The sequence below is a fragment of the Colias croceus genome, chromosome 2 (assembly GCF_905220415.1).
Source record: "Colias croceus chromosome 2, ilColCroc2.1".
Lineage (NCBI taxonomy): Eukaryota > Metazoa > Arthropoda > Insecta > Lepidoptera > Pieridae > Colias > Colias croceus.
The window spans coordinates 9370283-9387101 of NC_059538.1; the positions used below are offsets into that span (position 1 = coordinate 9370283).

The following is a 16819-nucleotide window of genomic DNA, read 5'->3' on the forward strand; positions in this document are numbered from 1 at the left end:
CAATATTTTGAAAGATAATTGTTTACAGAAATCGACTTTCTTGCTGTGCTTTATCCTTGAGCTTGTGAGACTCGGAAAATTGCAAAACGTTTAAAGCTTATAATATATTTGTATATTTCGCTTCTTAATTTACTTCATTGTAGATAGATAATATAAGTACAAATAAAAATCGTACATAGGTAATAATAACGATTAATTTTACTAAATGATGTAACAATCAAAATGTTTCTATACATATTTTATTTATCCTCACTACACCATTTTACGAATATACGTATAAAAACTTATTGCATAAATAGCTAATATGAACCTCAACTCCCAATAATCCTTGCCGTGCTGACAATAATAATAATCAAAAACCACAACTACAGACAACTCGTGACGTTTATTAACCCTAGAAGCCTAATCTACGCCTGCGAGGCGTACACGATTTCGAATATCGGATGTCTCTTTTTAACGGTTAAAGCTAGGGCGTCGTCCTCTTTAGTTATCTCAGTGGTCAACGGGAGCTAGAGGACGGTGCCTGTATCATTAAGGTAAGTCCCGCCATTTTTGATTTATCGAAGTGTTGCACGCCTGCGAGACGTATGTTTAGGCTTTGTGTAACTTTCAACTAAGTGATGATAAAGATTAAGTGATTTTACTTTTGATTGTTTTTCGTGTATTTTATATCTTTTTTCGGCATTGTTCCAGTTATAAATATGTTACGGTCAAATATATTCAATAAAGACGACATTATCACAATTTTCAACGGAGAAGACAGTCCTCACGAGGATTCAGATTCCAAAGTTGAGGATGACCAGATTATAGACGACGTTCAAAGTGAAGACGAAAATTATGAGGTGTCTGAATTCGTTGCGTCATTTCAAGAATCTGAGCCCTCTAAAGAAACTAATCCAACCATGAATGTCAAAATTAGAGTGTATATAAATGTAAAAAATCTGTGTATGGCGGGCACAAGGTGTATTTATGTGTAGTCTATTCCTAAAGTTAATCTAGTCCTCTAAAGACTGGTTAGTTGTAATGTTTGATCTAAAAATATATAATTAGCGTAAAAAAATTGATACTATATAAAATAAATGTAAGTATGTTTTAGTTGATTTTGAGGAAGTTAATATTTTTGTTCCAATTTATGCATATTGATTTTTATGTTGTAACAAGCGACTGTAATTATAGTTATAATTGATAACAGTGTGGTTTTATTTTTAGTTTATTTCTCAAATTCAAATTTCCGCTTTATTAAAACAATAATAATTAAACAATATACCTAAAATAAGGGCTTTTATATGTGTACGCCTCTGAGACGTATATTTAGGCTTTGTGTACGTTCTATATAGATTAGGCTTCTAGGGTTAAAGGCGTCTACTTTACCAACTTCCCCTTTCAACTTTTTCAATTTCGACCCAAGCTCGGGGCTTAGACGCGAAACGCTTTTCGGTACTACACCTATGATAAGCAGAAAATTCTTTAAACGCTTTCGAACAAAGTTTTGATTAAATAGTTATCCGGCGCAAATAGTACCAATTTATATTCATTTTATTATAACAACTAAAATCAATAGTTTTAAATTTTTAATGCCCTTACAAACTTATAGACCTCGTCTTACTTATAGGTTATTAAAAAAAGCTTTTTGAGTTTTAGTTCACGTAATCATCGTAGATTGTGAATTGAGCGAAGAATATTTATTTTTTAACAATATTTTAGAGACGTTTACAGTTAGCATTGTGAGGATCGTTTCACAAAATCGATGATGTTTCATTAACACCATCGTTTTCTAAACAAACACATGAACTCTCAAAAAAATGAAATTATTTGCTACGGTCACTACAACTATGTACCTATACTGAACAATTATTAATTTCAATATTGTATGACATTCGATTCTTCACATCTCCCTAAAGCATATATACCTAAATATTAAAATATATGATTCATAATTAATATAAATATGCAGCAATATTATAATTATTGCTTTGAAATATTCTCCGTACATTTAAATGAAATAGGTCGTTCCTTTGCGCATTTCCTGCATTCGATTGTTTATGTTAACATATCCACACATTTGGAATGTGAAATTCGGTCGAGAGTCGTGACCCGTTCCGCGACCCACATGAAAACTTTAGCACTTGTCAAGCGCTTTAATTTATTTATACTTCTCACTCGCTTACTAATTAACTCTTAACTGTTTGTTTCGTATATTTGTTACCGTTTCGTATATTTGTTTCCGTTTCGTATTTTTTCAGTAAACACTTAAATAATCTTTATAGCATACTTAATATTACGTGTACAGGGAGGGATAAAACTCATCAAGGTACAAAAAAGCGACAATATAGGACTATAGATTTTTAAAATATCGTCTTGTTGACTAAGTTTTTTGTAAAGTAGGAAAATTTGTCTTTAATCATGACAATAATAATTAGTGTTAGTAATTTTAATATACGAGTCTGCGCTGTTTGTATATAAGGTAAAACTACTGGAGTTTCTTATTCCTATTACAATTGAAGTAAAGTACTTTAAATCACCACTAAATAGTGGTTAACAAAGATAAATAACTGAATAAAGAATGAAGATAATGGATAACGGAATAAAAATCACTACATTGTATAAAACAAAGTCGCTTTCTTTGTCCCTATATCCCTTTGTATGCTTAAATCTTTAAAACTACGCAACCGATTTTGTTGCGGTTTTTTTTTAATAGATAGAGTGATTCAAGAGGAAGGATATAGTATATAATTTATTATGTTTTAGACAAAGCGGGCGAAGCCGCGGGCGGTTAGCTAGTAAGATAATAAAGGAATGTATGAAATTAAACAACAATTGTATTCATCAAAAACATTTATTGATCAATCACAAAACTTATAACTAAATAGGCAAAACAGATCTTAATTCTAAGGTTACATAAACGTAATTTTGGTCCGCACTTGGTTCACTTGCCATACATTCAAATTTTCATATTCTTCGATGCACGCATCCACCTGGGAAAAAAAGGTTTATAATTTGTTAAGTTTTCTACGAAATTGGCGAAGAAGCGTACGTAAGGCTAATCTCAAAATCTAAATTGAAACTGTACGCATTAGATAATTTATAGTTCTTTTGAACAAAGATTGGACATAAACCAATTACAAATCACACAACACATTAACGAATATAAGAGATATGCCTACAGAGCAAAAGCTTAAACGCAAATGCATCATTCTCATAATCTATAACAGAGAGTTCAATTACAGGACGGGCAGTTTAGTACTCAATAAGGGTACCTTCCTAAAAAAATCAAGGTATGTAAAAAATAAATAAATTAAATAAATGTACCTGATCGGGTTTAAAGCCCTTGTCCACACAGCGCTCGATGACGTCAGCGACCTTCACCGTGCTGGCTCCGCCGGCCAGCTCGCGCACCACCGCGAAGATTCTGTCCGTTGCGCTTATACCCCTGAAATTTTATTCATTTTAATCATTGAGCTAATTTCAAAATTACTACGTATAGAGGAGACACCACGAACAAAATCTATTGTGTCGCGATATTTCTATTATATATTTCTATAGCTTATTTCTAATGCATAAGATTTATTTTACTACTAACACTACCGCGCGGTTTAACCCGTAGACATATAGATAAAAAAAATAACAAAAGGTACCTTTGCACATTTTCTTCGACGTGTTGCAGCGACTGCTTCGACATATCCACGAGACGAATTGCTTCAGATACATCTTCCTTTTCGACCACATCAGACAACCTGATACAAATACACTTATGAAAGAGTGCAAAGAAAATGAATTTGATTATATTTTAAATACCAATTTTGTTGAAGGTTTCCACTTTTTACATTTCACACACATTACTAAACACATGTAAGTATTACAACGATGTATTTGAAATGAATTTTACAGTGAAATATTATTAAAAAAAAAACTGGAAGTTTAGACATACATATTTCAGAAAACTTACCTAAGTCTTGCGAGTGCAGTGGAGAGCCGCAACACGGCGAGCAGGTTCCTTGCTGAAGTGAACGTCACGTCGCGGCTGTTGCGGGCCTCACGACGCAGCTCTACGTATGACGCTGTAAATATTTCAAATATTAGGTATGTAAGTACTTTTCAATAAGGCTCTATTGAACTTAAAACGAAAGGATTGCTCTATTGCCATTTAATAAAAGGAAGGAAAAGTGGTACAGGTTTTGCGCTTTAGACATCCTATTCTACATAAAGCGTTTTAGTGACTGCGATCCAGAATCTAGATACACTGTGCTGCGCTCTGTGTCGTGCTCTGCTCTATGCATATCACAATTATAACTACCGCACTTTAAGTATTGCACTTAGTCGTGCTCTATGTAAACCACTCTACATGCCGCGCTCTAGGCTCTAGGCTCTTTAAGCATCGTGCTCTATACCGTATTACTCGTATAACCCTCTAGATGTGCTACTCTACGTAGCAAGTACTCACAAACAGTACAGTCAGACAACCACTCTATGTAGAGCACAAATACTCACAAACAATATAGTCAGGCAACCGTTCCAGGTAGTGGTTAGGGAGCCAGGTGCAAATTTGGTTAATTATTTCCTCTCAAGAGATAATTCGTCAGACGCATCAGAGTATAGTATTATAAAGCCTCGTGAACGTCAGCTGGCGCTCGGTTGGGGGGGTGAGCGGTTGTAGCCTCCCACGCACGTAGGAAAAAAAATACATTCATTCATTTCCTCTCAGCTAAAAATTTGTCAAATTGTAGCTAACCCAATATCTCAACGAAAAAAAATAATCAGCTGGCTACAACATGGTGTATTATACGTCAGCTGGTGACTCGAACATGAAAAAAATAAAATTATTTTCCGTGATTTCCTCTCAAACTAAAATTTACCTGATGATAGCTTATATGTAACTGTAGATATATATATAGGTCAGCTGGCTGTATCTGGGTGGAAAAACCGTCAGCTGATACTTTGAAAGTTATTACATAGGAGTTAGACAGAAGCATCTATTGCCAATTTATATGCATCAACTTACTAGGTTTTCCTCGAATTATTGCTAGCTGATTTTTTTTATTTATCGCATCAGTATATTAACAATCAGCTCACAAATTTTCATCTGAGATGAAATGACGTATCTTTAATTATTATCGTTATTTTTAAAAATTCAAGCTTCACACGCTAGCATAATATAGACAGTAATAAGGTACTTGGAGGTGGTTAGTTGTGCACATGATTACACTACGTACATTCAGCCACATCGGTAAACATGTTTTTACAAATATTATAAACTGCATTTAAAAATAACTATCATAATATCATCAAATTCACATAACTAACTAAAAGTGTAACAAATATGAAATAACCCACTAAAAACATTAGTTAACTATAATTATTAAAAAAATAAAAGTATAATATATAATTAATAAAGTTATTACTTATATTTTACGGGGACTTATGTTGATGGAATTCCACGTATCTCGATGATTTTGTTAATGTCTCATTATATTCGAGACACCAGCTGACGCATAATACACCATGCTGTAACCAGCTGATTATTATTTTTCGTTGAGATATTGGGTTAGCTACAATTTGACAAATTTTTAGCTGAGAGGAAATGACTGAATATACTTTTTTTTCTTACGTGCGTGGGAGGCTACAACCGCTCACCCCCCCAACCGAGCTCCAGCTGACGTTCACGAGGCTTCATAATACTATATTTTGATGCATTTTACTAATTACCGCTTGAGAGGAACTTGGTCATAAAATATGCTTCTGGCTCCCGGACCAAGAGCACAATTACTCACAAACAATATAGTCAGACAACCGCTCTACCTAGAGCATAATTAGTCACAAACAATATAGTCAACCACTCTAGGTAGAGCACAAATACTCACAAACGATATAATCAGACAGGTGTGTAGGCACGGCGGGCTGCTTGCGGCGTGTGAGAGCCACGTAGCGGCGCACGAGCCGCATGCTCAGCGCGCGCACCGCGGTCGGCGGCTGCGACGAGTGCTGGTGCACGTATGCTATGTGCTTCGCTAGTTCCAAGTCCTTGTCCCTGTATATATTGAGGCATTATAAATAAATAATATGTTTTATGAAGTTGGATGGGAATTGTGTCATAATGCCAAGAAATTTTCTATATTATATCCTTTTCTATAGATTATTTTGATGTTTCTAATAATTTTATGCTTATAATTAATATATTATCTGAATATCGGCTCTACTTTTTTTTCTCTTTTTTTTTTACTTCATTTACAGTCACCTGTTGGGCTTGTCCTGTATGAGCCAGAGCAGGTCGAAGCGCGAGAGCAGCGCGGCGGGCAGCTGTATGTTCTGCTCGATGGTGCGCTTGGGGTTGTAGCGACACGTTATACAGTCACCTGTTGGGCTTGTCCTGTATGAGCCAGAGCAGGTCGAAGCGCGAGAGCAGCGCGGCGGGCAGCTGTATGTTCTGCTCGATGGTGCGCTTGGGGTTGTAGCGACACGTTATACAGTCACCTGTTGGGCTTGTCCTGTATGAGCCAGAGCAGGTCGAAGCGCGAGAGCAGCGCGGCGGGCAGCTGTATGTTCTGCTCGATGGTGCGCTTGGGGTTGTAGCGACACGTTATACAGTCACCTGTTGGGCTTGTCCTGTATGAGCCAGAGCAGGTCGAAGCGCGAGAGCAGCGCGGCGGGCAGCTGTATGTTCTGCTCGATGGTGCGCTTGGGGTTGTAGCGACACGTTATACAGTCACCTGTTGGGCTTGTCCTGTATGAGCCAGAGCAGGTCGAAGCGCGAGAGCAGCGCGGCGGGCAGCTGTATGTTCTGCTCGATGGTGCGCTTGGGGTTGTAGCGACACGTTATACAGTCACCTGTTGGGCTTGTCCTGTATGAGCCAGAGCAGGTCGAAGCGCGAGAGCAGCGCGGCGGGCAGCTGTATGTTCTGCTCGATGGTGCGCTTGGGGTTGTAGCGACACGTTATACAGTCACCTGTTGGGCTTGTCCTGTATGAGCCAGAGCAGGTCGAAGCGCGAGAGCAGCGCGGCGGGCAGCTGTATGTTCTGCTCGATGGTGCGCTTGGGGTTGTAGCGACACGTTATACAGTCACCTGTTGGGCTTGTCCTGTATGAGCCAGAGCAGGTCGAAGCGCGAGAGCAGCGCGGCGGGCAGCTGTATGTTCTGCTCGATGGTGCGCTTGGGGTTGTAGCGACACGTTATACAGTCACCTGTTGGGCTTGTCCTGTATGAGCCAGAGCAGGTCGAAGCGCGAGAGCAGCGCGGCGGGCAGCTGTATGTTCTGCTCGATGGTGCGCTTGGGGTTGTAGCGACACGTTATACAGTCACCTGTTGGGCTTGTCCTGTATGAGCCAGAGCAGGTCGAAGCGCGAGAGCAGCGCGGCGGGCAGCTGTATGTTCTGCTCGATGGTGCGCTTGGGGTTGTAGCGACACGTTATACAGTCACCTGTTGGGCTTGTCCTGTATGAGCCAGAGCAGGTCGAAGCGCGAGAGCAGCGCGGCGGGCAGCTGTATGTTCTGCTCGATGGTGCGCTTGGGGTTGTAGCGACACGTTATACAGTCACCTGTTGGGCTTGTCCTGTATGAGCCAGAGCAGGTCGAAGCGCGAGAGCAGCGCGGCGGGCAGCTGTATGTTCTGCTCGATGGTGCGCTTGGGGTTGTAGCGACACGTTATACAGTCACCTGTTGGGCTTGTCCTGTATGAGCCAGAGCAGGTCGAAGCGCGAGAGCAGCGCGGCGGGCAGCTGTATGTTCTGCTCGATGGTGCGCTTGGGGTTGTAGCGACACGTTATACAGTCACCTGTTGGGCTTGTCCTGTATGAGCCAGAGCAGGTCGAAGCGCGAGAGCAGCGCGGCGGGCAGCTGTATGTTCTGCTCGATGGTGCGCTTGGGGTTGTAGCGACACGTTATACAGTCACCTGTTGGGCTTGTCCTGTATGAGCCAGAGCAGGTCGAAGCGCGAGAGCAGCGCGGCGGGCAGCTGTATGTTCTGCTCGATGGTGCGCTTGGGGTTGTAGCGACACGTTATACAGTCACCTGTTGGGCTTGTCCTGTATGAGCCAGAGCAGGTCGAAGCGCGAGAGCAGCGCGGCGGGCAGCTGTATGTTCTGCTCGATGGTGCGCTTGGGGTTGTAGCGCCCGTACGCCGGGTTCGCTGCCGCTAATATTGACACGCGCGCGTTCAGGCACGTCATAATACCCGCCTGAACAACAAGTATAAAATTAATAACAAACATAATATATAATATCTTAGATATAAAAATGATTTTGAAATGTTCAATTCAGATAATGACTTGCTTATAAGATATATGTATTGCGAAAATAAATAGACAGAGTAACGCCAAAAAATCCCATCGCAAAGTCGCCCTACGGGAACATTAAGTCAAACCTCTATCATTCAGTTCCATCTCAATTTCAAAGTCATTTTAGTTTTGACTAATATTAACATAGTTACATGAAAAATTTATTTAAACATTACCTTGGCAATACTGATAGTTTGTTGTTCCATAACCTCGTGTATGGCTGTACGGTCAGTCTCCGCCATCTTGTCGAACTCGTCAATACAACACACGCCCTGATCTGCGAGCACTAAAGCACCACCTTCTAACATCATCTCGCCTGTGAATGGATCCTAAGGAATAGAAATAATATGTTAATCAAGATAAAATCATAATTTAGTTTGCAAGTTAATAGTTTGTATTTAGCACTTTTCTATGACTATACTATATGCCTAAATTACAAATCACATGTCACATCAAAAGATGGTCTAATGAAAAAACGTTGAAACAATTTTTAAAACTATAATACAAAAGTATCCTTTGTGAGCACCCTTTATAACATCTAAAATTTTTAAGACTGACTCAAATGTATGTGTTTCTTATTTCACCTATCTTATTAATTTTCCCATTTGGTAATAGAAATTACCAACAAATGTAATATTAACCTTCATAACAGCAGCCGTAAGCCCCACACCGGAGGAGCCCCGGCCCGTGGTGTACTGCGAGCGCGGCGCCAGCCTGTCTATGTAATTGAGGAGCTGGGACTTCGCCACCCCGGGGTCGCCCATCAGGCAGATGTTTATGTTGCCACGGATCTTCATGCCGTTTGGACGTCTATGAAAATGATTTAGTTAAAATATTGCAATAGAGATGAACAAAAGCTGGCATAATAATATGTAATGCTGGCAGATAATATAATACTATGTCGAGAACTATAAACTTTTTATTAATACAATGATATATTATTGTACTAAAACTTATTGAGACAAGGTTTTTATATGGCGCCATTTATCAGAGTCCAATTAAGCTACATGTATTTAATATATTTATTTAATTGCAATTATTAGTGTGCTTTTTTTTAAAGAACAAAATTTTAAAAACGTAGGTACATATCATTTTTTAACAAAATCCTTTATGTATGTTATTTTTTCGTTTTTTCATTGATAATTTCAACATATCACAAACCTGTCCACCCCTCCCACTAGAAGCAACAACAATGCTTTCTTAACATCTTCATGTCCATATATCTCAGGCGCCAGACTCCTCGCCATACGAGAGTACAAATCATCTTCTGCTAACTCTGCTAATTCTTCTTCAGTCAGAGCTTCCGCTAGCTCACTCTCATCACTTTGGTTTAAGCATGAAACGGACTAAAATAAATAATATATATTTAATTATTTTTATGAAAGAATATTGAGATTTCACAATATGAAAAGCTTTCTCTTCTTTATGTTGTAGTTAAATTGTAATAATTGTTTTTATCAAAATATATATTATTTGATGCAAATATGATGACAGCAATTAAACCTTTGTCTGAAATACAAGTATTGTGTGCCCTTTTTATTATTTGTGTGATGTAGTAACATATTTATTGGTACAATGAAAAAGCATGTTGCAACAATCCCTACTCAACACTTCTAGCACATGTTTCTTGTTCGTGCACACTTTTAAGATCATTCCTTCACAAATCACTCACATGAGCTTCCAAGTAAGTATCAGACAGCAATCCTTGCACCATCTGTCTGAAGCCTGCATTCAGTAACGGCAGGAATATACCAGTCACCGCTACATGGTCACCGGGCTGTGCGCGGCGGGTTGTTTCGCCACGACAGTAGACGGATAGTTGACGAGGTATGTGGCCTACTGGTACTTGGTCTGACTGTAAATTGATATAAGTTTAGCATAAAGAATTAATGTCATGATTTGGATAACTAATGTTACTGCTGTTAACAACCTGTACTTGGTTGTCGTGTTGTGATGCCACTTTAAGAGCCATTTCAGACTAGCGTATTTTTCTGCGCGCTACATTACGAGCATCAAATATCAGGACTCGCATAAACGCATATTTCGGCGAGCTCTTATATGAGTATAAAATGCTAGTCTGAAACCACTCTTAGAAAATAAATTCTCCTAAAAAATCAACAATATTTAAACTACAAGTTAGCAACAATCATGTTAAACATTATGACTAATAAATCATTTTTAATTTAATTACAATAATTGTCTACAACATCTGCTGTAAGTAGATGTAGATCTATTACTCACATGTTCTTGAATTTTCAATTCCTGAAACTTCTGGAACCTAGATCCCCTAGTCTGTAAGTGTAGTTGTCCAGCGGTCTTGTTCAGACGACACTCATCAGCAGTACATGCTGGTGGTGGAGTGAACTGCAGTGCTCGTACTGGCTGGTACGTCTCCGCACCACAGGCACTGCATGAGTATGTTGCTACTATGAGAAGAGGCTTCACGTCTGTGCATCTTGTGACAATACCTGGAATTTTAGAAATATTTAAAAGAAATTTAAGGCTAAAGATGATGATAACTCGGACAACATGTTGTTAATGGACTTTGTATGACAATAATGTTGTATCAAATAATATGTTGTTAATTTTGATAAATTATTGTTCAAATTATATGCATTATGTCACAATCAAAGATTGTGAAATAAACTGTGAAAACTATAACTAAATTAAATGTTGGAAATAGTTTATTGGCATACCTCTTACAGTGACTAATTTGCCAATATGTTCAGCTTTCACTTCTCTGATTGGTACTGATTTTGATGTAGATAAATCCTTGAAGTATACTTCACTAGAAATTAAACATTTCATACATTAAAAAGCATTAACAAAGTACAAAAACAATAAATAATAAATAGATTAATGAGATTTAATGTTAAGAAAATTTTAGCACAGGAAAAAGTTAAACTTACAATCGTCTTATTAGCTCTGGTGGGTATCTATTTCTGGGATCCCTCATTTCACCAGGGATTCTGTGGTTTCTGGATTCTAACATTATTCTGTGCTCTATATACACATCCAGAGAATCTTTGGCTTCAACCTAAAATGTTATTTTATACAAATTTGTTCCAAAATATATATAAAATGTAATCACCGTCAATAATTCTTACCTCTCTTTGTTTATAATCTGGTAGCATGTCATAAACTACATCAGAAACCATATTTGTGTAACGCCTAGTATTTTTGATTACAGCGTCGCAAAGCTCTTCATTCATTTCATGTAAATCATCCAAATCAACCACAAATGCTATCTATAAAATAGACATAGGAAAATGTAGAGGTTGCAAATAAAAAATTGTTTATACCTAACCTAAAATGATATAAACATACCTGCTCCCTATGTGCTACTTTAGTCAGCTGCTCAGAGTATTTATAAAACTTGTTGCCCTCATCATCGGTTTGACAAAAGTCGATAAAGAAGTTTTTAAAGGACTCTGAAAGACAAAAGTATTAATAAATTTGTAATGTTTATTTTTTTTAGTCTTCATTCAGTATAAATTGTATTATATCCACCTTTATCAGCAGTATAATCTCGCATAGCCATTTTTCTAGGTATTATTTAACTTGGATCCCAACAACACAAAGAAATTGTAAATATTTAGAGAATGAGAAACAATTAACAAACCCAACTTTGACACATTGACAAACTTTTTGGCGCGAAACAATGCCAACCATGCCAACTGCCAGAAACATGGAGATCGGACAGCTGTGAGCTGTCAGCTGCTCAAAAATATTCGTTACTTTTACCGGTGCTGCCAAGATTAAAAACAAGAATTTTTTAATTTTTAAAAATTCCTACGCTTTGTTATTGTTAATACAATTACACATATTTCCGTTTAATTCATACCTTTATCTTTTTGTTCCTAAATGAATTTAATATCTGATTTGAAGCTCACAGTTGCACAAATCTAATAATACGAGTTTTTTTTTCAAACTAGGTAATGGAATCTCACTTCATGAAAAGTTTACGTCGAATATTGATATGTTAACAAAAAAAAAGTTCCGTATTTTGTTATTTAAATTTTTTCTTTTTTTTTTCATTTCACGCACGCCAATCTCAATACTTTAATTTATGGCAATACTGCGTTCACAAGTCAATGACTAAGGAATCCTATGGACAGGGCATAATGTTCTATACAAACAACTGATTATACAAATATCATGCATTTCGATACCGAAATAATAAAACGAATACTGTCTCTTTCTAACTAATGAATATTCTGCTAAGTGAAAATATATGACTATACGTCAGTCAGTGCTAATTCTATACCGTTTGACATTTGAAGTTAGCTCAAATACCTACTGTGGCCGGGCGCCATTTTATGTTCTCGTTATTATCACAGAGTACCTTTTTATATACAGGTTATTATGATGTACATGCTCTGTCATTGCTCCGTAGTAAACATTGAAAAATATTGAATATTTTTGTGATTGTGACAAACATTTGTGTCTAAAACATATAGAGTGGTCAAGGACAAATAGTGGCATAATACCAAAGCGCAGTATTGTGGGATGTGGCTCCGGAAAGAATGAAAACTAGAAAAGTTTGTCTTTGCACCGGTATGTATACGTTTTGACTGAAATATTAGTTATTACTTTGCTGATTTACTTATTTTCATGTATATTGAATTGAGGAGTATTCACAGACTATGTTCAGTGTAAAATTGTTACCAAATATAGCTTTATTTTGTATATTTTCGTTCTAGTAAAATAATGAATTTGGGTGCTAGTGATGACTTATAATATCGACATCAGCAAAATGTTCGATGAAGACGTGCGTCTCCCAAGGCTGTGTCATTAATCTTAAGAATAGTTGCTTTGGTGAATACACTTCCAAAATAACAAATTAATTTTGCCAAGAGCAGCAGAAGGAAAAATAAAACACTTAAATTTACCTAATATGAATTTTAACTTAAGTAAGATTAATCGCTTTTATAGTAGGTACTTTAAAAATGTATTTATAAATAAGTCAGGTCAGGACTAAAATTATAATAACCTAAAAATTAATTTTTTGAAGGTTACCAAGAAGTGAAAATAGAAAAGGAGAATGGTTAGAAGCAATTGAAAATGAAAATATCAAGCCAAATGTAAAGGATATAATATCATAGTATGTTCCCTACATTTCCCCGAAAGTGCTTTCAATAGAACAATGGATGTGATTAGTCTGCACGATGATGCTATACCAGTATGTCTGCCGCTGCATTCACACAGGGTGAGGTTTTTATCTGTAGACACGTGATGTCTTCCAATTTACTTTTGGTCTTTTTATTTAGATTTAGGGCTGTCATTTATAATCTAACGTTTCTCCTATTTTGAAGGAGGCCTGTGAACAAACTGAGATGGTTTTATATGATTTTTTTGAGTACAAACTTGGGTGATATTTGGTTGTTGAAATGTTATTGACTGAGGGAAAGTGCAATTTACTTTAAATACATGGGGTGTTTTAAGTTATTTTTCTATTCTTTATAAATTTATATTTATAAAGCATTTCAATGCCATAAAACCAAAAATATAAATTCAAGTTCCGCTATTGTAAGCCCTAATGTTGATATTAATTTCAAACCATCAGCATTGCCCTTTTAATTAAAATGTATTGCATTTTAGTTTAAATGTAAAGTGAACAATGCTAGTTAATGTAAACTGTGACATTTCATTTCCAGGTACCAGTTGAGCCTCAAATCCCGAACTCAAAAATGAACAGAGTGTATCTGAGTGCATTCCAGGCTACACAAAATAGTTTAGCTCTATAATTTTCTCTATTATTATATATTATTGTTTTTTTTGTCTATTATTTATAAATAAATAAATACAATTACTGTATATTGTGTTGTTCATCGTAATAAAATACTATTATATACCTATATTAGTATATATTATGTTGTTTCATTATATTACATTCCTCAAAACTGAAATTACCAAATTGTAAGTCTACCGTAATCCTTATATCGAAGTCAAAATTGAACTGGATTTATCAAATTATACAGGGTTAGCTATCTTGTCCGGCGAGGTTGCTGGTGTTTTACAAGTAACCCTGTATAGGTGTTACCGTCACGAGCAGCCATCGTCATACTTAATTTTATTAATTGGCATTGTCATTTTTTCCATTTGTAATTTTACTTCTATGTTTTGTACAATAAAGTTAAAATAAATAAAAAAGAGTGTGTGTTTATGTACACGCGTTACAAGTTACGCGCCAAAAGAAGTATAACTTCAAAAAAAATATATTAATATTATTTTTATATCGATAAACATAATAATGTTTATCGATATATTCTCGGCACTAAACACCGCCATGTTTTGTTACAAGCAATATGGCGCCGGCCACACTTTTTTTGTAGGTATGTCACTTCCATGTGATTCCTTATTCATTGTCACAAGTCTACAGATGATGGCAATCGTTAAAACGTAACGTCAATATTTGGCGCCAAATTAAAACGTCAAAGTGACAATCACAGAGTACCTTTTTATATACAGGAATAGAGACCAATTTCCGAACTAAATTGGGAAACGCATAACTAGCGCCATCTTTTATTGAGAGTTGGCATTTCCTGCTATATCATATATACATATTATAGTATGTATAGTACGGTTATAGTTTAAATAAACGATGAAAGATTTACGCGCGCGATTTGACTGTTTGTTGATGTAATTCCTTGCTGTTTTCAATTTAATCATTAAGTAATATACGCGCAGGATCTGCAATATTTTATTATGTAAGTATATCAAAACAGCAAAGAATGGCATCAACATAACAGTCAAATCATGCTCGTAAATCTTGCAAGACAAGGTGGTAGAACTTGTCAGGGCGGGGAAATAAAAATCATTGTATAGAAGAAATTATTATTTATTTCTTTTAAAGCAAGTGCTATAAAACTTTTTAGCTTTTATTTGTAGCATGTCCTCGTTGTCATCTACTTTTCTTTTGCCTGCCAAGATCTTATTTATATTCTTACAATAATTATGTGTGTATAATTTAATCATTGTATTTATTAAATTATTAATATTTTTTTCTTTGTGAATTTGACAGTTAATGAAATTAAAATCAGCCAAAATAATAACAGATGTTTTCATAGACACTGTAAGACAATTTTTCTCTATGTTTTCTTTTAAAATAACATTTAAAATATCATGAATATTTGAAATTGCCTCTATTAATGGCGGACTTGGATAGCAGAGCCAGCGACCACCTGCATATTCTCTGTAATTGAGATATTCAATAACACTATCTGTGCAAAGGCAATTTTTGCAAGTAGAGCAATTTTTGAATGTATTTTTCATTTTTTTTAAAACATATCCTGCTATGTATTGTAAGGGTGCTATAACACGGGGGTCATTTTCTTTTTCTCTTATTGTAACTAAATTAATTTCAAATAATTTTTGAATGTCCATGCAGGTAGTTGTTTCTTGTTGGCTGCTAATGTTGCTATCCTCAACGACGAGGGCATGCAAGGCATCACAGTAATCCGATTCACAGTTTTTGCCCCGGATCTGGACAGTATTTAAATTATTTATTAATAGTGTCGTAAATGACGCTTCAAATTGATCACAGGTGGGGTTATTGTTGCGGCACCCCTGGCTTCTAATAGCCCCAAAGAAGTTTTCTAGAGGATCTTGGTTGAGGTGCCGCATCCAAACTGAGGTTATCCCATGACATTTTTCAATATTTTTTAATAATATTTCTATACTATTTACTGTCCAGACCCAGTTTGCAATAGTAGGAACTTTTTCCTCTTTGCCTTTATTATTAATAAATTTCATTGACATGAAAATCTTTTTAGCTTCTGTCCAGGTTTTATGATGGGTTGAATTTGGTGTAACTGGCCCCAATAATGGCTTCGCATGTTTATTTTTATTAAAGCTGCCATTAACCGAATCGAATATATTGTCCATAAATAATAACAGATCGGCAGTGTCTTTGCACTCTTCTCCTAATATTCCTTTGTCTGAAAAACAAAAATAATAGTCATGAAAATGTTAGTTAAACCATTATTAAAAGAAATATTATGACTATTAGAATATATTTTAGAATTCTATAATCAGTTACTAATTAGTAATTTGACTGTATCTCTATTTTCATCATCATCAGCCCATATACGTTCCCACTGCTGGGACACGGGCCTCCTATGAGGGTACAGGCCATAATCCACCACGCTGGCCAAGTGCGTGTTGGCGGATGACACATGTCGTCGAACTTTTTTTTTTTTTTTTTTTTTTTTAATTCTTCGACATGTCGGTTTCCTCACGATGTTTTCCTTCACCGTTCGAACAGTGGTGATGTTACAACATGCGCAGATAAATTGAAAAATCAATTTATTTCCTGCGCGCTCGCCTGGTCTCGAACCACGGACTTATCGATTCGAAGTCCGAGGTCTCACCACTGAGCCACCACTGCTCATCTCTATTTTGAATCCTTTAAACTTTCGGGTTCCAAGTCAAGGCACTCGACAAAAAAATCTGTTCTTAACGTCTACAAACTATCTTAAAAATTCTCCATATTTCAGACTCCCTGAAGTATATAATAATAAATTTTGCTCAGCTGATATATTTAGTTTAT

The 16819-nt window shown here is 36.4% G+C and overlaps 1 protein-coding gene and 2 long non-coding RNA genes across 4 annotated transcripts; 2 read left to right on the plus strand and 1 right to left on the minus strand.

Annotated features, from left to right (window-relative positions):
* Nucleotides 1–2801: 2801 nt before the first annotated feature.
* LOC123703375 (DNA replication licensing factor Mcm7) lies at nt 2802–11907 on the minus strand. Its single transcript, XM_045651292.1, has 16 exons — nt 11779–11907; nt 11596–11699; nt 11376–11516; nt 11178–11305; nt 10965–11056; nt 10510–10736; nt 9941–10123; nt 9430–9614; nt 8910–9078; nt 8445–8597; nt 8003–8169; nt 5859–6025; nt 3947–4058; nt 3636–3734; nt 3310–3430; nt 2802–2975 (listed from the first exon to the last, which is right to left on the minus strand). Exons 1-16 carry the CDS (start codon nt 11807–11809, stop codon nt 2895–2897), a joined length of 2160 nt encoding a protein of 719 aa, XP_045507248.1. The 5' UTR covers nt 11810–11907; the 3' UTR covers nt 2802–2894.
* A 459-nt stretch (nt 11908–12366) lies between these two features.
* LOC123702591 lies at nt 12367–12672 on the plus strand. The gene is made up of 2 exons (XR_006752898.1): nt 12367–12595; nt 12628–12672. It is a non-coding gene; the product is annotated as an uncharacterized LOC123702591 (long non-coding RNA).
* Nucleotides 12673–12783: 111 nt separating this feature from the next.
* Nucleotides 12784–14085, plus strand: LOC123702582. 2 transcript variants are annotated; one of them, XR_006752895.1, is made up of 3 exons: nt 12784–12825; nt 13283–13477; nt 13926–14085. It is a non-coding gene; the product is annotated as an uncharacterized LOC123702582 (long non-coding RNA). The 2 variants fall into 2 exon arrangements; XR_006752894.1 differs by lacking the exon at nt 12784–12825 and adding an exon at nt 13144–13181.
* Nucleotides 14086–16819: the final 2734 nt, after the last annotated feature.

Coding starts and splice junctions, on each gene's coding strand:
- LOC123703375 (XM_045651292.1), bottom strand. CDS start 11,809: ATGGCTATGCGAGATTATACTGCTGATAAAG. Junction 11,306..11,375: donor CAGATTATAAACAAAGAGAG/GTAAGAATTATT, acceptor ATAACATTTTAG/GTTGAAGCCAAAGATTCTCT. Junction 3,431..3,635: donor GTCGAAGAAAATGTGCAAAG/GTACCTTTTGTT, acceptor ATAAAATTTCAG/GGGTATAAGCGCAACGGACA.